The sequence below is a fragment of the Tamandua tetradactyla genome, chromosome 3 (assembly GCF_023851605.1).
Source record: "Tamandua tetradactyla isolate mTamTet1 chromosome 3, mTamTet1.pri, whole genome shotgun sequence".
Lineage (NCBI taxonomy): Eukaryota > Metazoa > Chordata > Mammalia > Pilosa > Myrmecophagidae > Tamandua > Tamandua tetradactyla.
Genome location: NC_135329.1, coordinates 187,018,496 through 187,038,151, shown reverse-complemented (window position 1 = coordinate 187,038,151; position 19,656 = coordinate 187,018,496). Strand labels below are relative to the sequence as shown.

Sequence of the window (19,656 nt, the reverse complement as noted above, 5' to 3'; positions counted from 1 at the left end):
CTTCCTGGGAAATTGGCATTTTACAAACTTTTATTTTATTTTATTTTTCTTTTCTGATTTTTTTTTCTTTCTTTCTGGTTTTCCAGCTAGATTTTAAGTGCTAAGAAGGCAGCATATCATTTTAAAAATATAAATCAAAGCCCCTAGCTAAATAGGTCCACAAGGTAAATCTCATATAAGTTACTTGTATTCACCCAAACAAAGACAAGAAGAGAAAGGACAGTATATGAAGGACTGTCTAACTGTGTGTCAGTGGATGGTGAGTTTTCAATATTACAAAAATATTGTTTATCAAGAAAATGTTTTTCTGTGTTTTTGCCTGTGTGAGAAAGAGAAAGGAGGTTGTATGAACCTGGTTCTTTTTTGCTTTGCAGTTGGTAGAACCCTTAACTCCCAGTGGCACAGCACCCAATCAAGCTCAACTTCGTATTTTGAAAGAAACTGAGCTCAAGAGGGTAAAAGTGCTTGGCTCTGGTGCTTTTGGAACTGTTTATAAAGTAAGTAAAGATAATATATGCTGTCAGTTATTTTGAAGATTTGTTTGAAATTTTTTAAAAAGTTGTAGCCAGAGTTATTACTGTAGCCAAGCTAATTTCCTTTTAATATTCAGAGAGGAGGCCCTCTATAGTATTGAGAAGTTGCTACATAAATGAACTCATTAATTTTTATTGAACAAGTTGGAATGGGTACAGTCGTGGGAGAAAGCCAAGAAATGCTAGTACAAAGCAAAAGTATACTTCTTACTCTGGATGCTCTTCTGAGACCTTTCAGTATCATTCTTTCAGCAAATTTAGAACCTTATCCAATATCCCCAGCCCCAACCCTTTGCCATATCCCTCCAACACAGTGCTCCACCAAGAAATCTGACAGGCCTGGAAAGAGTGCCAGCATTCCTTGCTGTCCTTCCTTCTGCTTTTTATCCAGAAGCCTCCCTATCAAGACCCCTCTGGCTCCTCTCTTAAGAATCTACACAAATGTGCTGATGTAGACAGGATTAGTTCCTAAACCAATGTTTGACTACTCAGTAGCACATATGATTTAATAGGCAATGTCCATAGTTATGATAGCCTCACCATTATGTACAAAATTTTAAAAGAGGTAGTAACTTTATATGCAAAATTCAGATTAGATAGGAGGGCAGGGTGACATCATGAATTTTCATAAAGAGAGATATTTCTGAAAAGGGAAGGCTCATGTGATGGCATTTGTATATTTCTTTATTTATCTTAATTGCAAGACTGATCCAGAAGCCAGCGCAAGGTTAATTGTGGTCAGATTTATTTTAATGGTAAATAAGAGGAATAATGAATTTTGAAAGGTTAGTGCTGAATCCTTCTTGTGAAATTCCCACAGTTTACTTTTCCAGTTATATACATGTATATGTATATTATGCATATAGGTATATATGTATTTCATATTTCTTAAGGATATAAGCAAGCCTGCATTTTTTATGAACAATATCTGTTAAAATAGATTTTCAGCAAATATATGCAAGCCTGCCCATATACAACCAATATCTGTTAAAAAGATGTAATCTTATAAATTTTACCCTTTAAAATGCTAATTTTAGAAAAGAAAACTTTTATTTAATGGAATAATAACAATTTGAACATAAATCTTAATTTTCCTCTCTTGAGTATGTCCAAAACAATTTGATCTCGTTAAAATAAAATATTTTATTCTAAGGTCAAAATGCAGTAGCTTCGTAATCTTTTGGTAGTATGTTTGTCCAGTTAAATTCATAATTGTTAAATGAGCACTTAATTCAGTAGCATTATTCTAGGCCCACTTGATGCCTCTTCTAGTTTTCATATTCTGTATGTTCAAAGAAACGCAACTTGTCCTATGTGCTTCTCCATTTATATGGTGTTACAAAAAGTAGACTTGGAGTGTATTTTATGTACTTAAAAATTTAACCTTCTTAGTATTCATTTTTATTCCTATCATTCATAATTTTAATCTACCTATTTTTTTGAACTGGTGTCAAACACATCCTTTGGATTAAGAAATGTAGTATCTTAAATTCCAACCTTGAATTTTAAAATGGGCAAAGTGAAAAATAATTCAGTGGATTGGAGCAGTACTGACAATCATTCTGGATCATCTAGCTACTATAAAACCCGTTCTATTTATCTTGTACAATTTCCCCCCAATTGAATTATCTGGTAATTGTTTCAGTTCTCCATATCTACAGATAATAACTGGAAAGTTCTGAACTGAACCATAGGACAAAGCACTAGAAAGCTGGGTGTTATAGCCCTTAATATCTGGTCTGGTACTGATTGTATATGTCATGTTGACAGAATTTAACACAAGTGAGCAAATGGGTCTATGGAGAAGATAGAGATAAATGTTCAAATTTAACTATATTATGACAAACTTCCATTTTAAAATAAGTCTGTCTTGAATTGTTCCTAGAGTACAATCATCCTTATCATTTTTAAGATAGTGTAGACTGGAAATTGTGCTTTATTCTAAACTGAATATCCTGTAACTTGAGACTAAAAGCTATCTCATGACCTCAGCATGGAAACTATTATTCAATAAGACATTTAGTGACAAAGCTTTATAATATTTTACTAAGAGGAATTATTTGACTATTGTTAATGAGTGCTTTACCTTTACTGAAATCATTTGTAATTGAAAGTTTATTGTAAGTTTCATAAGTATGTTTAATTTTTATGCCCAAAGTTGGTATGGTTGATCCTGAGTTTTAATCAATATATTATTTTTTACAAGGACATAGTGTCTTAAACTATAAAGGGTTATTCTTGACCACAGATATATAAATTATCTAGATTTATTATTTGATTCATTTTTCCACCTGGGTAGACATGTACTGTGTTTAAACATAAAAGACTTGAACCAGTATCATGCATATCAGCAAAGTTGAGTTTTTATCTGCTTGGGCCTGAAAAAAATGATGACTATCTATTTAAAAAGCAGTACTAATTAATTCACACTGAATTGCTATTCTTAATTTAAAAGTACACTTTAGGAATATTTTAATATTAATGTTACATCTTTATAAAGTAATCCTCTCTGAGGTTACTTCCCTCAAAAATGGTAAGGCTATTGTCTACCCTAAATATCATAAGATTGAAAATTTATCCTATAGATTTTGACTTTTTTTCCTTATTTCTGCTTTAATAATTAGAAACAGTTTTTTCATCACAGAGAACTTAGCTTACTTTGCTTTTGACATATAGATTTCCCTTTTCCCTTTTCCCTCTTCTATGAAGGAGTCAACCCCTCTATTCACCTTTTGAAAGGGTTAAAGTCTCCCCCCCCCCAATTATTATTATTATCTTTTTAACAATTCTTGTGTTTAGGACTCGTCTTATCATACTATGATTTTAGGTAACACAAATGCATGTCTTTTAGTATAGAAGTACAAAGTCAAAAGCTTTTTCTTTTATTTTAGTCTTTTCCTTATGACTACAGTGTTTTATGTATCTCATTGTAGATTTAATATGAATTTTTTTTTTTTTTTTGGTCCAAAGGGCATTTGGGTACCTGAAGGAGAAACTGTGAAGATTCCTGTGGCTATTAAAATTCTTAATGAGACAACTGGTCCTAAAGCCAATGTGGAGTTTATGGATGTAAGTAGAGACATCCAGCAATCAGATTTTTATCTATTATTAAATACATTACTTTGAATTTTTTTTTTTAAAAAGGGTTTGCAACTTGCAAAGTTTCTTCTCCAGAAATGGTATAATCCTATAATTTAAGAAATTTCTAAGACCACTTCACTTTACATTACATATACTTTTTGGATCACCTCTGGTTCACAGCTATCCTTTTAGGGTGCTAGAACTTGCCTTCGAAATTCATAGAGATCTACCGCCCCCAAGGTGAATTGTCTTCCATGTTGGATCTGATACACAATGTTTTCATATTTTGCTATATATTTGAGTTAAAAGCAATATGTAACTTGAACTGAAAATATAATATAAACCATAAATAACCAATTATATTTAGTATCATGATATTATAGGTGTATTTCTTACAATTAGCTGAACCGAATAATAATATTAGAAGGACCATGTGCTGATGGTAGTGATAACAGCCACTAATACTTAAAAAATGTGTTTAGAAAGTGTTGATTCTAAATGATTTATAAATAACTCACTCTTCCTGTTATAATAGTTCAGGAACTGAGGGATAGAGATTAATGCAAAGTGAAAAAGCTAGGAAATTGCAGATGTAGGTTGGTTAGTTCAAGCAGCTAGCCAAGGGATCAGCAAACTTTTTCTTAAAGGGGCAGAAAATAAATCCTTAGGCTTTGCAGTACGTGGGGTCTTTGTGGCACCTACTCAGCTTTGCTGTTGTGGTGGGCTGCAGCCATAGACAATGGAAAACAAAATGAAATGTGATGGGTATGTTTGCATTGTAATAAAATTTATTTATAAGAACAAGCTACAGGTTAAATTTAGCCTGAAATCCCCGCTTTCAAGAGTTGTGTATTTAATCACTCTGCCAAACTGCATTTGGGTATAGTAATGATGACTTTAAAAATTCAATCTGTTTTATTTGCTATGGTTATTCCCACTTAGTTAAAATATAAAACAATATTTTAACTTTTTTAAACCTACAAAAGTTACTTACAAGTAAGTAAGTTTAAGTTACTGACAAAAGTAACTTAAAGTTACTTTTTTAAACTCACTTACAATAATTAATATAGTAAGTTAGTCACTTTTAAATATGAACTCGGAAACTACCTGAACCAGATAATCACCCACTAAAATTTACTTTCTCAGTCCAAATTCAGAAAATTAGACCTTATGGGTAAAAAGCTTCATCTATGGAACAAGAGAGTTCTAAAGAAGAGAAGTACTTTATAAGGTCAATCAGAACTTTAAAATTTCCCTGAGCAAAAATTGTAGATGGAACAATTCAGCATATTTCAGATGGTAAGATAGAATAAAACTTTATGTACCACGCTATAATTTTTTCACATTCAACCCAAGGTATCTTGCCAGGGGTTCTATCAAAGGCCTGTATCCATTCTCTCTTTGTCTCTTTTAATGCCTTCAGCAATAAGAATGATTTTGATTTTTAAATGACCTTCATATGATAGAGGATGCAAGCATATGCACTTTGATTTTATTTTAATGGATTACTGTATATTTCTGCCCAATTGCTCTTGTAAGTTCTTTTGTAAGTTATCCAGGAGTTCAGTCTATGACCTTGAATAATTTGAGGTGGCATAGTGCTACCCATCTGTTGTAGGACTATCCTTAGCTTATTTTTTTTTTCTTAGCTTAATTTTTTATTGGTTATTATATAAAAGGGCTGGTACAAACCAGTTACTTTGATTGGTTACCACCCAGAACTTCCTTGGGGTCTCATCTCTCATTGCATGTCTTCCAGTCCCTATCTAAAAGACACTGGGTCCAGAAAGCTAAATAATGTTTTCTTCTGTAGGTGTCTAAAACTCTGACACTGAGCTACGTATCCTGAGTTTATATGTTAATATTAAGGACTGAAACCTTTGCAGTGATGTCACAATTGGTCTATTTGACTGTGATCACAGGTATAAATTTGTAAAGTGGATTCTTGTTAACTTTCAAAGACAATAACAATTACAATTTGCAATTTATTTGACAATGCTTAGAATTGTCTGTGGATTAATATATAAAACTGATAGGAAAAAAAAGATCTTGTCCGGCCTAGACTGATGCCAAAGCTGGAATTCACAAGAATGCTAATAATCTTTGCTGGAGGCTCTGCACAACCATTTTTGTTATATTTCCATGGAAACAGACTGGCAAAAAGGAGTTAAGAGGCTATAAAATAATCACCCAAGAAAGAATCTCTAAAAACCTCGTCATGATTTCGAATGATTATTTAAAAGTTCCTGTCCCTATCCTCCCCCCACCCCATCTAAAGTCTATTCCCATGGAAACAGGAATGGGGAAGGTGGCTTGTAATCTTGATTTTCTGCTGAATTTTAAATGAGGTTCTGAATGAGCCATGAGAGGAGTTATTTTCCTAAGTGGTTGATGGGTTTGGGAACCAATAGGCTCCACGGAGTCTCTTCTTTTTAAAAGTTAAAACAAATTAGGGAAAATATTTTGACAGCACCTTTCCTACCTGAGGATAGATGCTTGAAGATGAACAGATTGAAGGACTGTTTTCGGCAGAGTTTCAATAAATGACAGAAACTCTTTTACTATTTTTGTGACATCTTTCAAAACTTTCGAGGGATAGCACCAACATGATTAAAACACAGCTTAACTGGTAAAGTGAGTGGTAAATTCAGTATTTTAAATAGGCAGTCGTAATTTTAATGCAAACATGTACCTATATTTCGTACCTACATTTTTGCCTCCTCTGTTTCATGTGTAGATCATTATAAGTGCTTGAGTAATGTATCAAGCTACAATAATAAAGATATGCACAAGCAAATTGATTTGTAATTTGGACCTGAGGATTGAGTTGAAATTACAAATATTTCTAGGTAATTCAATTAAAAGTAGCATGTTTGACACGTGCCTTAATTTGGGTTCTTCCAGAAGCAGACCCTGAAACAAGGATTGAGTGAAAGTAGTTTATTTTGGAGTTTAAGGAAACATCAGTAGAGCGTGTGGAAATGAAATAGGCAAGCCACCTTCCACTCTGAGTGATGAGCTTCTTTCCATGGGAGAAACTCAGGCAGGCAATCTAGGATACATATCTCAGTGTTATCCTACTCAGGGGGTGAAGGAGCTGAACCCACCATATCAGTGCCTGACAGTCTAGGGCTGCTGCAAGAGAGGCGCCTTAAGACATGAATCTACATCTTCTACCTGGTGAGGGTGGCAGCAGGAGAAAACCACTGGGCCATGAAAGGCAGGTGGAAGTCAACTTGTACGGCACAATGGTAGAGTTTTCCAAGGATAACTGTCAAACTAAAATATGATATTCTGCTGCAACTATGCATTGTCTCTTTTGCAAGCTAGTGTGTCTGTGTTTTCATGGGCCGTGACAATGGAAATTGAATACTTTTATCGAGCTTTAGATTCTGTTGCCTCCTCTTACTTCACACTTAGAGTAGAATATTCTAGATTTAATAACTAACACAACTAATTTAATCATATGTATACATGTGCTTTACCAGTTATAAAATATGTAGCAACTTAATACTCAAAACTCAGCATACGTCACACACATCTGCTGACATAGAAGCGCAAAGTAGAGGATTTTAAAAATTTCTTAGGCTTTTTACCATAGGTAAAAAATAAATGAGAAGCCATTTGTGTTCTATTAAATTCTACACTAAAAGCAAGAGATGGGGAATTCAGTCACAGGGCTATTACTGAGCTCACTTGAACATGTCTAATGGGTTCGTAATGACAATGATACACTGCTAGTGAGTGGCCAGGACATTCCTCATCCCCATAAAGGAAGATCACATTGAATAACGTTAAGAAAATGACTCTAAATTTCCTCCTCCATAAGAATTTCTAGAAGCTCCTAGTTCTCGTTTCAAGTAGTGGCACCATTTCATGGGGAAAATGTAGATTTGTTTGTTTTTTTAAATCCATCAACTGATATAGAATACACATCAAAGAAGCGATGTGAGTTAAAGAGCAGGATTCCTGGAATTGGGGATCAGGGTCTGGTAAATGTAGACAGGCTCTTTAGATTGTCTTTGTTTCTACCACTCTGGATCTTTTGCCTGCTGTTTTAAGCCCACTATTTGTTTTTATTTAATCATATGTTCCTGGGAAAGACGTAGGTTTTGAAATAGTCTATCCAACTTATTTTTTCCTTAAAAATATTTAAAATGGTGAAATTATCTTATGTTCCAGTACCTCCTCAACACTATATCCTTAGTTCTTACCCAAATTCTTTTGGTTTCAGTTTCAGCTTCCCCATGCCTGCCCAACCACAGACTTCACAGTAAGGTATTGCTAGGAAATGTGTTTCAAATCCTCCAATATTGTTATATCAATGGTAACCAGAGTTTGTTAAAAGAGTAGTTGTTCTTTTTCCCTATACCAAGGAAAATTTTTTTATTTTGCACTTCTGTCATTTTTCTTAAGAAATGTCCATGGAAAATGTGTTTATATGTTTCCTTCTCTATACTGTGTTTTTGGTATTCAAAATCCTGATGAGAATTATTTCAACCTGTCATCTCACTGATTCATATTAGTGGGGTGAGATAAATAAAAATCACTGATAGAGTGTATACTTTCACTTACATTATAGCAGACTTGCACTGTAACTTGAAAAGGTATTTTGTTCTATAGCATTATTTTCACATTACAACATTTTCATGCATAAAGCTTTGCATATTTAATAATAAACTTCAGCTAGATCCTGTGTCATACTAATAGTGGATTTTCAAAAGTTCGTATTATTTAATCTATTTATACAAGTTGACTTTATTTGTTTTGCTCATTTGCATATGAATACAATTCATTTACATCAGAAGTGAAGAAGCAGAATATCTTTAAAAGTCCATTACTTAGATGTGCTGTACAGTCAGCATAACCTTGGAAAGTCAGCTAACTAGTCCTTTTTCCCTTAAGAAAAGTTATATGTAAATACGTTTTGGTTAGTTTCTTTGTTTTTCTTAAAAAAAACCAACAACAACAAAGATCCTTTAAAAAGAGTCCATAAACTCAATTAGAAATTAATTGAGAGTCTTTTAAGTTTCTACTCAAAAAAATAAGGCAGGGGAGTGCAAAGGTAGTTTGGTGGTAGAATTCTTGCTTGCCATGTGCGAGACTCGTTTCGATTCCTAGCCCATGAAATTCCCAGAAAACAAAACAAACAAAACAAAAAAATTCAACAAATGGTGCTGCAATAATGGGATATTCACATGGGAAAAGAATGAAATGTGATCCTGCCATACAGCATACAAAGAAAATAAATAAATAAATAAATAAGGCAGAGAATTCTCCCAGAGACTAAAGTAAGTCTTTCCTATTTCAGTTTATTTCATTCAGCCGTGTCCATATCTTATTAGGTCTATAAAAGTTGATCACCAGAAGAAACAGCATCACATCTAAAATCACTATTTCAAACTTTCCATTCTCCAACCACATGCTCCTGTCTCTCTGGTTCATTTTCCATTTGAGGAACATTTTACCTTCTTAGCTATCTCCAATTTATTGATTCTTTCCCTTGCTTACTGTCCGTCTGTTGCCTCCTATCCTCACATCCCACTGCAGCCAAATTTTATTCTTTATAAAAAACATTCTTATAAAACTCTTCAACATTCAAGTTTCTCAACATTATACTGGCAGTATGTGGTCCCGGACATATTGAAGTTTTTGAATCCTGCCCTAGGTGTCTTCTCAACTTATATACTTTCCCTAGATCATCTCACTAGAGCACTGCATCCTCCATCTCTCTCTGCCAGTGCCTTACTAATTTACATTTGTGACTCAGACCTCTGGTTTATGAATTAGACCTCATCTTTGTCCTTACTGTCGCTGCAGTGGAATCTCAGAGCCTCACAAGTTTAACACACTCATAATGGATCTCTTCATCTTCTCTTCTAAATCTATTCAGCTTTAACCTTGCCATTATAAATAATTGTACCTTTACCCACCCTATTGTTCTTGTCAGAAATTTGGAATTTATGCTTGATTGTCACATTTCTTCGCACCACCCACTTTTATTTCAAGAGCAAATACTTTGATTCTGTGCCAAAATAAGCATTTGGATAGCATGCTCTTTTTCTCCTATTCCTTTCTACCACCTTTAGTCCAAGCCACCAACTTCTTCAACTTGAATTAGGTAGATGGACTCCAGTTTGATTTTCCTACTTTGTAATTAAGATTGAATTATGGCACACATCTGAATAAAATCTTTTCATAGCTTCACTAAAGTAGATCCTTATTTTACAGAGCTGATTACCTGCCTGGTCTTTTTTTTTTTTTTCACTGATCTTCCTTCCATTCCTCTTAAAAGCCAAGCCAGTCAATGCTGTTGCCTGGAGAGTCCTTCGCCCCATTCCACAAGGAACTCCTTAATTATCATTGACTCTTTAGCTTAAGTATACTTCCTCAAAGAACCCTTTCCTGACCCTCTAATCTAAATTAGTACCCATCATTCTACTTTCTCACAGCACTGAAAATTTTGTTTTGTAGCATCTTGCACAATAAGTGTGTACATATTTATATGTTCAATGTTTCATGGTGGAATCCCACAGCATACTATTAGATGCCAAGATCCTTGATGACAGAGATTAGGTTGGCACTACTACTGCATATCTAATGCCAAGTAGAAAATCTGGATTTATTAAGAAGAGATTTTATTCAAAAGGATTATTGCAAGGGGGGAAAAGGACTATTGTAATAGGGAGATTGCACTGACCTTAAGATTCTGGAAGTATCTCAAGGATTAGGCAAAAAGAGTTTCTCTTTTATAAAGATAAGTAACAAAGGCTAGAAAGAACCAGTTATATATAAGTGGGATGAGTGAGAGTGGCGTGATCAGACAGATCTGAGGATGCTTGATCCCCAGGCCAACCTGTTCTCAGGAGGGGCTGCTAAGGAGAGTTTGGATACTGGCTCATGCTGCAGGTGGGCCAAAATCCAGGGAACTGGGGTAAGCAGAGAATCTTAACAAATTTAGTTAGCAAGTATTTTGTTTTGGTTGATCAGGAGGGACAACCATTTCAGCTAATTATTTATGAGGCGATGTTTGGGAATTTGAAGATAGGTTATGTGTCTGGCCTTTTCATATATGTAAACAAGGGGGCATCAGTGACTCTTATCTCAGACATATGTGGAAAGATGGTTCTTTGCACTAAGCTGTTCCCTGAAACACAGGGCTAATGTAAAATTCAAAATTACCATTAATGGCAAACTCAATCTGTGCCCTAGTTGCTAAGGATCTTGATGTCTAGAATTTAACTCATTCAACAACAGGTGTCAGTAATGTTGGATCACAAGTGAGGTGATTTGGCTTGACCATTTCCAATAAACAGGGATGAATTTGGCTACTGTTTTGTGCTAATTCATTTCTTATTTCTTTTTTCTTAAACTGTCAGAGCCAATTTGTGCACTGAAGTATAGAATGAACTATGATGGATTCTGACATAAAGAAAATGTAACTCAATGCTATACCAAGATCAGAATGAAAAGGGATCAGACTACTGTGTCCTTCCTGATCAATTTATGGTGGTCTCTGTTCCACTATGAATAATTATTAATGCAGAAATTTTTAAAATATATTTAGAACCATCTGTCAATAAATTTTTTTTATCAATTTGTTAAATTCAGACCAAAGTTGAAAATGAAGTAAGAAATGATTCTTTGCATCTAGTTTGAGCCATAGGAAAGCTGGGTATTATTCTGCCTATTTTATGAGGAGAATGAAGACAGGTAGTGTTTACATCACTGTTTCCATCCAAAAGCTGGTAAGGGAAGACATGGCCTGAAGTTGAACAGAAACCTCTCTAGCTCCAAATGAAGTCTGCTAGCTTCTCATATGATTACTCTGCCTTCTGCAAAAGATCACATTATCTGCATGAGAAAGGGTTGCCACAAGTGATGGGAACATGTGGCAGTTTACACAGTTTTTTCTTCTGAGCTTTTTCTTGCATTGATTGAATCCAAGCTTTGCTCATGAAGTATTCTTGCCTCTCAAAGCCCTGTTAATGGCCTTGTTTTCTTCTTATTTATTATTTACACATAAGACATTTTATGAGACTTTCTCTTTCCTTTAGATTAGGAAATCAAATTGAGTATGTCTTTCTTTCAAAAAGCGCAGAGAAATCTCCTGAATTTATACAAATAAAAATCTGAAACACATGATATTGCATAAATGTTTTAAATGTATCATGACCATTTTGCATAAAATGGTATCATAGAGCCATGCTTCTTTAGCCCGTTAAAACAATAGGTTGTACTACATAGATGTAAAAAATTCTTTGACCATTTTAAAATTCTTCTGCAACTACTAAGAAACCATGTGTATTCGTTTGCTGAAGGTGCTGGAATGCAATATACCAGAAATGGAACTGCCTTTACAAAAGGAATTTATTACAAGTTTACAGTTCTAAGACCAGAAAAATGTCCAAACTAAGGCATCTAGGAAAAGATACCTTGACTTTAAAAAGACTGATGTCTGTCACCTGGGAAGGCACATGGCTGCTGTCTGCTGGTCCTTATTTCTGGTTTCATTGTTTCCAGCTTCTGATCCAATGGTTTCCTCTCTAAGCATCTATGGACCCTAACTTAGCCCTCCAGGACACAACTCTGGGTTTTGGCTTAGCATCTCATGGGAAGGCACATAGTGATGTCTCCTGGGCTCTGCCTGTATTTAGGCATCTGCTCTCTCTGTCAGCACTCCAAGTGTCTCCAAACATCCATGTCTCTGTCAGCTCTGAAGCAACTGTTCTCCAAGCATCTGCATCTGCAATTTCTCCAACATGTTCCCCTTTTAAAGAACTATAGTAAACTAGTCAAGACCCACCTTGAATGGGTGGAGTCACACTCCATCTAATCAAAAGGCTACACCCACAACTGGCTTTGTAACATCTCCATAGAAGTATTCTAACCAAAACCTCACACTCGCATCTGGGTGTGTCACTGCTCCAAGGAAACAATCCAATAAAAGTTTCCTACCCTAAACAGTAGGTCTGGCCCTGCAAGATTGGATCAGGATTACAAAGATGCCTTTAATGGGGTGCGTAATAGTTTGAAACTGTCACACCATGTTTTTGGTATACTCATTTCACTATAATGAGATTATGTATAGTTAGGCTCAGTGTCATCAGAAATGAGAATGAACATCTCTAAGGTGGTAAAATTATAGAACTAGTTTGTCACAGAAGGATAAACAATCAGTGAGGGCCCTTCATCTCAAAACTGAAAAAAAAAGGGTTTTTCTCAGGGTTTTCTGCAACATCCTCACTGCTGCAATTTTGTCTGTGGTTTTGATCCAGTTACAAATTTAATCTAAAGTCTCAGAACTTCAATGTTCAATTATCTGTTAGAAAATAATTAGAAGCTATAGGCAGAAATCTGCATACATGGTATTCCTTGGGAGTCTCTAAGCTCATTGAACCATGGATTTGATGGATACTGGTCAGCTTATATTGGGCCAGAAGCTAATAATAGCAGGAAATGCTGCTTAGCTAGGTGAGAAAGTTAACTTGGGAAGAATGAAAATGAAGCGTTTGGGATTTATGGCTGGAAATAAATTTCCCTTTTTCATTTGTTTCCTGGTAAGAAAATATCCAAGAGAGACTGTTTTGTTTTGTTTTGTTTTTTCTTCAAGATTTATAATTAAGATCTAAGAGTCCCACTTGATTTCAGCTATATTCATTATAATTTTCTTGTATCCCCATGAAGAAATTTTAGTGAGTCAGGAATATGTTTGATAAAATGAATACAAATAATAGGTAATGCTGACCAGTAAATTAAAAATTGTTAATTCTAGTAAGCATGTGGTAAATTAATTCTTGGAAATGTGTAAGCTTTTGGGGATGGTTGCAAACACAAGGGTTTTGAATATAAAATCAGAGAAGGTTTTTGTCCTGTGATTAAAGCTGATAAGCCTAGTTTTTTTAAAAGAAAAATGAATCCATTTTAAAATTAAAAACACATTCACTTAATGAGAATATTACTATACTTTTATTAGAGAAAGTGTATTTTATTCTTATACAGAGAGATGTTCAAAATACAGGATTTTCTAGTTCTTCATATAATGTTGGTTTAAAAAGAGAGTAAATTTCAACTTTCATTACTCTCTCTTCTCTTATTTGTTACTGAATTTATAGTGTGCATAATAAAGTAGAACAGCTAGCACCCAATCATTCTTAAACTGTGCATGTATGTATCTTTGCCTCCCTGACAAGGTTGCAAATGTCTTTTGATTAATAGCCATCTCATGCTTTATCCACAATATCCATTTACTGAGTTATAAGCCCTCAGTAAATACTTGTTTTTAGTTTGGAAGGATGGATAAAATATGTTTACTTCATTTATTTTTCTTTTTAAGGTGTAGGGACTACCCACTATATGCAAAGTTCCACGCTACCTGTGGATTAGAAAGCTGACTAGCATGCAGACCCTTAGCCTTAGTGAGTTTGCACTCTAGTAACACATCAAATAGATAAGAAAACAGAAAGTTCCAGAAAGTTGGAGCAGAGAAAACGTGAACTGCATTGAGTAAGGAGCAAATAAATGAATAAACAAATATTTCTCTATAATTTATTTAGCACTGACTCCCTCAGGGTATTATATGAAAGTTTAATGCAGTGTAGGTAAATAATTCTTTATTTAAAGCTCAATTCTTTCTTGTATCAAAGCTTTTTTTAACAAACATTTATAGCAATTTTATTTTAGATATCATATTTCCATTTCACTTAAAAGCAAGAACTTATTTTCTACTTTAATGTAATTGTTATGTGTGCATGTTTATTAAGAACTTCTACCTTTAAATGCTCATCCAAGGAATGTCATGAATTCCCCATTTTATTGGATTATAGATATGAACAAGTTTTTAAAAGGCTCTATTATTTTGTTAACTTGTAGGCACAGCCATTTCTCATATAATTCCCATGACATACTTTTAGTTTGCAGTCTTTAGATTTTTGAGAGCAATACACAATATCATGCTCATTTAAAAAATCAACTCCTCTACTTGGTTATACAATTGTCATTGAAAGTAACTGCCCATAGAAATTAATAGTGTCATTTTAAAGCAGCATGTATTTTTCTCCTCAATTGGGTTGTATTCTCTTTAAAATACCTATATATCTCCTTGGTACTCTTTCCTTGTACAGTAAATCTGTATTACGTACAGATGGCAGACATGGTGTTTTAGTTTCCTTGGCTGCTCAAACAAATATGATGCAATGGGCGGGCTTAGACAATAGGAATTTATTAGCTCATAATTTTGAGGCTAAGAGAATGTCCAAATCAAGGTAATGCTTTCTTCCCAAAACTGGGGTTCTGGAGTTGACCGCCAGCAATACTCGATCCTTAGACTCTCCTGTCATATGGCAGTACACATGGCAGCTTCTCCTGGTTTCTCTGTTCTCTTCTGGGTTCCACTGAATTGCAGTCTCTTGATTCCTGTGGCTTTCTCCCCGTCTGTCTGAATTTCGTTCTGCTTATAAAGGGCTCCAGTAATAGGATTAAGTCCCATCCTGATTGAGGTGGGCCACACTCTCACTGTAAAAACCTCATCAAAAAGTCCTACTTAAAATGGGTTCACATCCACAGGAATAGAGTAAGTTTAAGAACATATTTTTTCTTGGGTACATACAGCTCCAAACCACTACACATGTATAACTGTTAAGGAAATGGAAAGTGACATATTTATAAACAATTTGGATATAATTCTTCTGGCAGAGTTTTCTGGCTGAGAACAGAATAAAGGTTTTTCCCACTGAGGTATAAATTTTTGCCACTGCACTGAAGTAAACAGAATTATAACAGATTATGATCCCTTTATTTAATGCTTCATCTGAAGTTCCTAGAGGAACTTCACCACAATCTCTATCTAAAAATATCCTGTTTAAACTTATAGGGGACTTCTGTAATTTTTTAAAATTTGTGAGCCATTCTAGTCTATTTTTTTTTAATATTTAATTAAAAAGTATATAAATATTAATAAGTCCTCTTAGGTAGATGAAGAAATGAATTTAGAATCAGAATATCTTGATCCATGTTTTAGGTCTGTTCCCTACAGATTTGGAGCCCCAAGGAGGGCCCAGGTAATCTCTCTGTTTTTGCAAAGCAAAATAATAAGAGAAAATTGATCCAGGGATGTTAAATACGTTAATAAGAGGTAATTGATCCAGAGATGTTAAAATGTTTTATTATCTATAAAACATTATGTAAATGTAAAATACTGTTTTTATAATTCTGTCTGATTTTAATAAATGTAAAAATAATTTAATGGCTCTTACTCTGAAAACATCCATTATCTCTTAAATCACATGTGTAGTAGCTCAACATATTATGGGAAGATGGCCTCTTTTCATTTTCCATTTCTTGAGTCCTGTTCCATTCACGAGAGCAGATGTTTGAACACACAATAAACTGGGAAATGGTAAAATTATTTCCAATGTCTGCAAGTTCTCCTAAGAGAAAATCAGTTTTAAGATATGTATGAAGGCTTTGGTTGATGCAGGAGGTCAGGACTGTAGCAGGGCATATGTTGCAGTGAGATGAGTAGTGGTGAGAAACCACAACTCCTATCAGCCTAAAAAGAGGTCCTGCTGAAATTACTGTTAAATCCGAAATGGCCTTTATCCCTGGATGCAGTTCCGTAACGTTTTTTGCATGGAAATAATGATACACCATTTCTTATTTGGGTGAGGATGACGTACAGACACCCCTCCAGTGAATTAAATATTTATGTTATTACAAGGTTCCACTGTCCATTTCTAATCAATAGTTTCTTTCCTTTATGTTTTGATTAGCTTGAACTTCTTAAAGCAATATCTATGAAAGAAAAAGAGAAATACAATTTCTGTAAAATCTGTTAACTGTGACCTAGCTATATTGAGGATGTTTTCTCCCATTCACCATGGTAAGAAAGCAACAAACATGATCCAGCTTTAAAGTACACTTTAGCATGGATTCTTGCATAATTAATGCCAAGTTTTCACAATAAGAAAATGAAAGCCTATATTTAAGAACATCCCATTATTTAGGAATTTTCTCTGCATGTCTCTTTTTCACATTAGCAATTCAAATCGTTACTTCGATGTTTCCGTTTCTAAAGGTTAATATATATATGCCAAATTGTTATTATGTGGAGTAGTAAATGCAGGTTTGAAGGTATCTCTGTTAATAATACAAGGTGTTATTTCCATCCCTTTAAATGAAATGCGTTCCAAACATGCCACTCTTGTTTCAAGGTAAACAATCAGCCATCAAAACTTGATGAAAGACAGTTCTGATACTTAAGTCAACCAAGCAGTTTAAAAATATGCATTTGCCAGCTAAGCCATTTGTGAAGCATGATCCTATGTTATCTATCTGTCCTTTTGGTGATGAGATATTATATTACATGTTCTCTTTGTGCTATGAGGTTGATAAGGCTGAATGTGAACATGGCACACATCTAAACTACTTGACTTGCAGATCAGAATTAGAGCATAAAGTAGTCAGGGACAAGGGACCTTGGAGGATTACTAAATGATATTTATCATTTGGGTTTCTCCTTCCCAAGTGCTTAAATTTAAGAACATGTCAGTGGTTGATAGGGAACAGTGGCATGATTTCCAGGTAAAATTTATCTGTAAGTAAGAAAAAAAAATCAGTTTCACCATTTAAAAAATATGTATGAAACAAAAAATAAGTAGAAGCTAAGATTTGGAGAAAGCCCATGATTCACTTTACTCATATTAGCTGAATATCTAATCATGCTTCTTTCTTTCAGGTGTTGATGATTATGAAAACACTTAACAGACAGCCATAGTATATTTACATTTCATCTGTTAACTGCTGTATTAGTTTGTTAAGCTGCTGGAATACAATATACAAGAAATGGAATGGCTTTTAAAAAGGGAAATTATTAAGTACAAATTCACAGCTCTAAGGCATAAAGATGTCCAAACTAAGGCATCCAGAGAAAGATACCTTGGCTGAAGAAGACACCTCTGTCAGCTGGGGGAGAGTATGTGGCTGGCATCTCCTGGTCCCTTGCTCTTGGGCTCCATTGCTTTCAGCCTCTGTTTCCTGTGTTTTCCTCTCTAAGCATCTGTTTGGGCTCTGGGCTTTCTCCAAAATGTTTCCTCTTTTAAAGATGCCACTGAATTAACCAAGACCCACCCTGATGGGCAAGTTATATCTCCATCTAACCAGAAGGCCACACCCACACTTGGGCATGGCCCTTCTCCTTGGAGATAATTTAATCACAAACTTCTACCCTACAATATTGAATCAAGATGTAAAGAAATGGCAGCCTCACAGAATTGGATCAGGATTAAAACATGGCTTTTCTAGGGTACATAACAGCTTCAAACCAGCACATTTGGCATTTTCAATTTGCTATTGCAACACCAATTGACCTATGTGTTAGACTAAAAAAATAGATCTGCAGTTTGTCAAGGAGAAAACATAAAATGTTCTAAGCTAACAGATACATAGTTTTGAGATAGTAGAAATAATTTCTTTATAGATATGGGATTCTGTACTAGCTAGTTCACTCAAGTGGTCAGAAAGACCACTTGAAAATAAAATGGAAATAGAATGGAATTCATACAGGAATACAGTTGTGCTTTGGAAAAGGGCTGGAACTAGGAACTTGAAGGTTGTGAGTCCTTTCCATCTCACCTTATGCCCATCTTGCATGAGGTACCTCACTAAACCCCTATCCTAGGGAACAGGGTTTAAACTTATCTTGGGATCATCCCTACAAATGAGAGGGCAGAAGTCCCATTGTTTAGAATGGCAGTGATTTTACCATGTATCTTGGATGAAGACCAGTATTTATAAAAGGGTGAAGGGGAGATTGAAGAAGCAATCCAATAAGTGACTACTGTTTCAATTTCCTAAAGCTGTTGGGATGTGATATACCAGAAATGGGTTGGTTTTTCAATGGGGGTTTATTAGATCACAAATTTACAGTTCTAAAGCCATGAAAATGGCCAAATTGGGCATCAAGAGGAAGATACCATCTCTTAGGAAAGGCTGCTCTGAACTTCTTCTGTCACATGTGAAGGCATGATGGCATCTGCTGGTCCTTCTCTCCAGAATGTCTGTGGGAGTTTGTCTATTGTTTCCCGAGGCATTTTCTTTCAGCACTTTCTCTCTCCATGAGCTCTCTTAAAGGACTCCAGGAACAGATTAAGACCTACCTTAAATGAGCTGGGTGACATCTCCATGGAAATAGCATGACCAAAAGTTCCCAGCTACAACAGGTTTGACTCCACAAGATTGGATTAAAATAACACAGTCTTGGCCGGACCATGGTGGCAAAGTGGCAGAGTTCTCACCTGCCATGCTGGAGACCCAAGTTTGATTCCTGGTGCCTGCCCATGCAAAAAATATGTATATATATATGGTCTTTTCTGGGGTACATACAACATAACAGACTTAAACCAGCACAGCTACTAAATACAGTAAAACTTTGGGTCCAACGAAAGAGACCAAGGTAGATCTTTTATTACAAACTGCATAAATTTATTTTTCTCTTCTTTTTCATTTTCTTTTTATTTTAATCATTCATCTTTTTAAGGAACTTTTAATAAGATTTTTTTTCTCAATTTCCCATCAAAGTATTATATATGATAGGTATTTATAAGTATGTGTGTGTGTTTGTAATATTTACAGTAAAGCACTATAAGGTTTATAATAAAAAATAATCTTTTGCTATGCTGATTGACCCTGCATCTTGCTTTCCAGGGGTAACTTCAGCTGTTTCTTCTTCTATTTACCTTCACATTTCTAAACACTATGCTTACACTGCCATTTCTTAATCTATAAATTTTAGATATAATAAATTGATTTTTCTCACTCTTCATTATCCGTATTATAAAGTCAAGCATTTTCAGCCACCTTCCCACACACTATTTTTTTCATTAAAATTATGTACATTATATTCTTATAATTTCAGATCATATTGACATTTAGTTTTTTCAGCATTATTACTATGTAGGTATTGTTCACTGCTGATAATCTTTTCATTAAAAAATTTCTAAGCATTCTGTGTCTAATTCTATTTCTGATTCTTCCTGAACATATG

The 19,656-nt window shown here is 34.7% G+C and overlaps 1 protein-coding gene across 7 annotated transcripts in view; it reads left to right on the top strand.

Annotated features, from left to right (window-relative positions):
• ERBB4 (erb-b2 receptor tyrosine kinase 4) overlaps positions 1 to 19,656 on the top strand; it is a 1,077,155-nt gene that overhangs the window by 840,933 nt on the left and 216,566 nt on the right. For all 7 annotated transcript variants that reach the window (XM_077154990.1, XM_077154989.1, XM_077154987.1 and 4 more), the window contains 2 exons: positions 375 to 497; positions 3,504 to 3,602. In XM_077154990.1, the coding sequence (XP_077011105.1) occupies positions 375 to 497; positions 3,504 to 3,602 (222 nt within the window). The remainder of the gene's footprint in view (positions 1 to 374; positions 498 to 3,503; positions 3,603 to 19,656) is intronic.